Source organism: Rhamphochromis sp. 'chilingali' (assembly GCF_963969265.1).
Source record: "Rhamphochromis sp. 'chilingali' genome assembly, chromosome: 10".
NCBI lineage: Eukaryota > Metazoa > Chordata > Actinopteri > Cichliformes > Cichlidae > Rhamphochromis > Rhamphochromis sp. 'chilingali'.
Window position 1 is genome coordinate 32,289,934 of NC_137937.1, and position 6,070 is coordinate 32,296,003.

At 35.7% G+C, this 6,070-nt stretch overlaps 1 protein-coding gene across 1 annotated transcript; it reads right to left on the reverse strand.

Moving 5' to 3' along the window:
• Nucleotides 1-66: 66 nt before the first annotated feature.
• LOC308404393 (uncharacterized protein) lies at nt 67-2,421 on the reverse strand. The gene is made up of 3 exons (XM_080894419.1): nt 2,361-2,421; nt 2,118-2,272; nt 67-1,374 (listed from the first exon to the last, which is right to left on the reverse strand). Exons 1-3 carry the CDS (start codon nt 2,392-2,394, stop codon nt 910-912), a joined length of 654 nt encoding a protein of 217 aa, XP_080750545.1. The 5' UTR covers nt 2,395-2,421; the 3' UTR covers nt 67-909.
• Nucleotides 2,422-6,070: the final 3,649 nt, after the last annotated feature.

A 6,070-nucleotide genomic window follows, 5' to 3' on the forward strand; every position in this document is an offset into this window, starting at 1 on the left:
CATTTAATATAACTTGATTGTTTTTTATGTGGAGTCCAAACTAATAGCTCTCTGTAAGTTATTGCTATCTGTTTCTTTCTACCTCAGGCAATGTAGCCCCCACACATGGGATAGTTGGTCAGAGCAAAACAATTAATCAATGTGAAGGCTGAGGAAAACAAACTGTCATAATTAGGAGATGTATTAGAGCCATTTCTCATTTTCCTGGTTGGCAAGTTGATTAATTACTGCCACAAGGGAACATGTTGATTGCTTTGAGCTATCAGGTTTGGAACAAAGACATTTCCGATAACGCTTTTATGGTAGCAACATGACGTTTTGGTAAACGGAGATATTTGCTTTATTAGAATTTGTTGAGATGGTTGTTATCATTCACACCTGTGATATCAAATGTGAAGCGTCAAATAGCAGCCAGCTAGAAAAAGATCCAGCTGTTAGCGCAGCAGTACTGGGGTTTACATTTGTTAAGAGGTGCCGATTGGTGGATTTGGGTGATAGCAGACAAAAGCAGCGATTTTCACCTTTTTTTTGTCTGTCAGGTTTAAGCTTGGATAATTGCTTCCCCAGTTGTGCCTTACTTATGTTGTCGATTAGACATTTGCATGTACTTTCTCATTTAAAATAATAAGAACAGCTCAATTTTCCAAAATATCAAAGTACACCCTTCATAAATTTTATAAAAAAAAAACCCTCTTTGGCTGTTTTAACCATGTCGGTTGTTATGTTTGTACTGAAATATCAGATATATTATAGAGAGAGACACTGTAAAGATCCTTAATGCATAACAGCATACTGAATGCATGAAAAAGTAGCATTTAAAAGTCTTGGACGGGGGTGGGGGGGCTAAAGAAAAGCTGCCACAAACTATAACCGCATTTTCACCACAAACTCAGCTAAACTTGTTCATAATCAGAGCAGGTATCCACTCCCCTCCAGGTACTTATGAGGCTGGGTCTTTGTTACTTTACCTTTCCCCATTTTTGTTCCTTTAACATATGAAACAAACATTTGCTCCAGCCATACCAGGTAATCCCCGGCTGCCTTTAGCAGGGTATGACTCCACTGTTTCCTCTCAAATACTTGTTTAGGCATTTTAGGTGGTGATGGCTTTGAGGGACATGTACTTTTAAAGATGATGTTTATACAATTTGCAAGCATTTTAATCCTGGCAATGGTTTCCTCTAGCTTCTTGTGAAGTGAAACGTTTTGAGGATTCAGGTTGTTTTTCTGGTCCTCCAAGATGTCATTTAGACCTTCATACATGAAGCGCAAGCTGCAATGAACTTTTGTCCAATTAGGAGGAAAGCTCTTCTGGACGTGGAGCTCAGGGAAGCCAGGTAACCAAATACCAAGGTGTTTTCCATTGGCTTCATCCTAAAAGAAAAGACAAGAGTGAGGCGAGGAGATTTTGAAGACGTGTGTTGCTCATCCCATGAATACGCAGCTAATCTCTTAAACTGCCTCTGAAAGGTCATGCAAAGCATCTCAGCATGAATCTATACCACAGCAAAAGAAGAAACTTAACACTAGATTTAATCAAACGATGTGTTTTTAAACCCATTATATACACAAAAAATCTGTCTCCTGAGATTATTCAGGCAATAGAAATAACAACTTTTTCTGTCCTCACAAAAATATTCCTCCAATCCCCTACAAGGACATGTCTTGTTTATTTTGTAAGAACCAGAAAAAAATACCCAGTTAGTTTAGTTAGTTAGTTTTCTGGCTGATGCGCTTTCATAGATAAAACTTGTTTAATCTACACCTGAGATGTAATTCTGTTAAAAAAAAAAAAAAAAGCAGACATCTTAATAGCAACAAAGTGCAATTTAACTGAAACTGTTTCAAAGAATGACTACAGAATTGCTATGGTACTGGCACTAAAAGTGTCTTAATCTGGAGTAACACACTCTAGAAATGAAGGCTGTGACACAGCACTACTCAGCAGAGCTTTGGGAGCTGCACTGTTTTTGCGAAATTTAAGTGATAGAAAAATTCAGACTACCTCCCCACAGCTATTGCGTCATCCAAGCACGCTGGCAGATTGCAAATAGCGTCACAAAACCACTTCTCTGGGTTGCACTGGTGAGAAAATGAATAGTTTTAAAGTTACTTACAAAGCATCTCAAGCTTTCATTGACCAAGCTTTCGGTCAGGGCTGTCAGGTGTTTGGGACTGCACGATGCACCTGCAGCATGTTTCTTTGGTGCAAGTTGTGCATCCAAGCCGTGCATCAGAATCGCCATCCAGATACAAGCCAGTTTCAGAAAACCTGTAAACCAAGTGTACAATCACAACATTTTAAGTTTGGTGTACTTTCTCATACAAACTACTTCACATTGTTGCATGGTATACTGTACCTGCTCTATATTCTCCCATTGTAATTCTCCTCATAGTTTACTGTGACAAGGGCAGTAGGTGTGTGAAATATAATTTTGCCCTATCGCTTACTTAACCATATCCTCTGATGAAGAAAGTCAACCACTGAACCAATCAATTCAGTTTCTTCTGGCAGGTCACCACCTCTTCCACCAAAGGAAATTACTGATGATGATGATAAGTATTCTCTAGACTCTAGAACAGTTAGATTATAGAGTTGAAAACTAAAAAAAAGAAAAAAAAAGAAAAGAAAAACTGATATTAAAAGATAAATGGGTTAGTTTCTCTGCAAAAATTTAAAAAAGGAGACTAAGAAACTAGGTTGTAGATAGCAAGGGTATATTTTAAAAACTGGCTGCTATTTATCTTATATGAGCTACATAACATAAGTGAAATTGTAGTTTGTGTAAGTGTGAAATGCATGATTATTTCTTAGTTTTTAAATGAGCTTTCTTTAGCTTACGTAAGTAGTTTAGCAAGAATTCTGTGATGACATATGTACTCTATGAAATATTCTATAAATGAGTCATGCAGTACTGCGTAGATGCAGCTAACCACAGCCCAACAGTTTTGACTAGTTTCATGTCCTGACTAAAATTTTAACTCAACCCTGTTGGTTGATCTCACAAGCAAATCAGAGGGAGAAGAATTTGAAATGCAGCTCAATTCAAAACGCTGAAGTTGGATTAAAAGTAAAATTTTTGTATTTACAAAACACAAACGACTCTTTCCCAGCGTAAGTTAAAACAAAACAAAACAACAAGCTGATGAATCTGAATTTAATGTAGGTCGTAAGGTTTAGTTAAAGACTTTACAGAGGTGAGGTCATTGCTGCACTTTATATAAACCGCAGACACCTGCCTCTTGTATACAAAGCAGTTGCCATTTTCAAGAGATAAATATATAATAAAAACACTAAATAAGTTAAAAAAGAACTGGCTGGAAAATAAATAAATAAATAGGTTACAGAAAATTAAGCTTCAAACAGAAAAACAAAACAAAACTAAAACTTGCAAGTTATGTAATACTCTCCACATACAGTATGCATTTCAGAAACATACAGAAACATCATATTTCAGTTGAAGGCATCAATTCACATAAACAATTTTCTGTTGGTATTACATAATCTCTGGGTACACATACACAACCCACAATTTCAGTAGAAGGTTGATTATTGCAGAAAAAGTTTACACAATTTGACAAGTTCCTCTGTTTTAAGAGCACACTGGTTTTACTCATCACTGTACCTTAAACAGGATGTGATAATAAATACACACACACCAGCACAGCACATATGCACACTCGAATAATATTAAGTTATAAATAAATGACAAATTAATGAATGAACCTTTCTGAAACACTGGAACAATTAAATAATAAAACATTTTAAGATATTGTTAACACTGCGACTGGTATTATATTAACCATAACAAAATAAATAAATATTCTCAAATATAAATAATTTTGCAAATTTAAGCTACATCATATTCACATTCAAAGAAATAGATAAATAAAAACAAGGTACCAGTAAATAATTAATATATGGCCAAAGAGACCATTCTGAAATGCACAACTTTGAATTCCCTGTCAAAACATCATCAAGGGTTAAAAAGGAAACCTTAACCGTGACAGGAATAGCAGAGAGGTGGTGGATCCCAGATAACAGAGATATTTTCTCAGTCTTATTAGTGACAGAGTGTCTGATTAACTACCGTCAGCACTTGTTTGCACCATTCCGTCAGTCTGACCGCAACACTCCATACATAAATTTTTTGTTTGTGGTGATCGGTTAACTCTCGGGGTGGGGTTGGGGGAGTGAAATCGAATGGTCCGAGCATAGTCTTTATCATAATGTTTAAATTTTCTAGTGTTTTTTCAACGCGCTCTGTTTTATTAAAAATTTCAACTGGGTACCTCAAAAGTTGTTGGTGATATTCTTTGGCTTGTAAAACGTGTAACTTAAAAAGCTCATTCTTGATATAGATGTTCTGCAGCTTCTCACAAGTGCTTTCACCAGATATCTGGGTGTCAGGAACTTCAGGTCGTATTGTCTCATTCCTTTTTCCATAATTTTTTATCTGTAGGTAAAAAAAAACAGGTAGAATTCACCATAAAACTTGTAAAATTCTTATTCTCTATTCAAATAAGAACAGAACCACTTGATGCTTCAGCCTTGCACTGAGTTTTGTGACACGTTCATACAAGTAATAAGAACAGTCATGAGTGAATAAATGTAACTAAATACACTTTGGAAAAAATAATGTGCCGTGTACGTCGTCAACTTGTCTATTTTTGTGCTCACAAACAGCAGATTCAAAGAGACATGACGGATTCATGTCATTCAGCATTACTAATTTAAGATTTATATTTATATACTTCCATAAGTTGCAACCCCAGCAGGTTCTTGCACTAGTAGTTTAGATTAAAAGCACACAAGTAAGACACTAGGCATTTACACTGAGGGGCCTTTGAGAGTACCGTTATGTATTGGCTACTTAAGCTCTTACTGACTACATCTGTTCATGCAAACATCCACTATACATCAGTGAGCATTTTAAACATTTTCGACAGACGCGTTTTAAATATTACATGAAGTAAACTCTAGAGTTTAAAACCATTTTAAACAGGCTTTCTCTGAGGACAGACATGAGGTGAAAAATCAAGACTAAACTCTGGAAGATGATTGAGATTAAATATGACATATAAGATTTGGATCAATTTTGCAGCAGTTAGGTAAAGTCTACAGAATGTCCTGTGTATAGTTACAGCAATCATGCAAAGAGTATATGACAGCAGATTAACTAGATGGTACTTACAGATAAATTCAGTAGCTCAGTTGCTTCGAATTCGAATAACTTGGCAAGGTCATTGGTTCTCTTCAAATGATCACAGGAGTTATTAGATGGACAAATCGGAGCAGAAAACACAGGACTCCACTGAACTTCCAGGAAGATCAAGAGGATTGCTGAAGAAAAACAAAAACAAATGGAATTGGACAATGTTCTCTTAAACAAGAAATTGTAAAATTACCAAAATAATGCAACCAGATTAAACGAGTAGTATATGAGGCTTCCTGATGTAATGATGAAACTATGTAGTATCAGTTGTATTTGTTGATCAAATGGCCTAACCATGTCAAATTTGTGTTTGTTAAATAATAATAAAAATATATATTTACCATAGTGCAGGAGAGATCTATTGAGTTTAGAACCCATAGTAGCAGTAATAACTCTTATCCTCAGTGGTCCGTGATAAACCATACAAAACAGCAACATGCAACTTTGCTTTGGTAGGCCGGCTTAAATTGCATTTTAGGTACACCCACATTCACCTCATACAAAGGAATTCCATGACAAATTTTTTTTTAACATCACTCACATTATGACATATTATTGGATCATATGATTTCATAAGAGGTGTGACCATGGTCAGATAGACCTCAGATAACTAAAATCCTCAAAATATATCAGAGCATGAAAAACATTCCATCTGCATGCGATGTGGCTTGCATTATATAGGCCAGGTTTTTAAACAGAAGTTGGATAACATGGATAACGCTCAACAATAAACCATTTGAAAGTTAACACAGGAAAAAGAAAATCCCATTTAATTAAAATAATATATTAAAACTTTGACAAAGACTCATTAGTACCCACTTCTGTTTAAAGGGGACACAAGTCAGAAAGGTAGG

Excerpts from the sequence above, each read along its gene's own strand:
- LOC308404393 (XM_080894419.1), bottom strand. The coding sequence starts at position 2,394 with ATGAGGAGAATTACAATGGGAGAATATAGAGCAG. Across the intron at positions 2,273-2,360 it reads AATGGGAGAATATAGAGCAG|GTTTTCTGAAACTGGCTTGT; the intron begins GTACAGTATACC and ends CTTGGTTTACAG. Across the intron at positions 1,375-2,117 it reads ATGAAAGCTTGAGATGCTTT|GATGAAGCCAATGGAAAACA; the intron begins GTAAGTAACTTT and ends CTTTTCTTTTAG.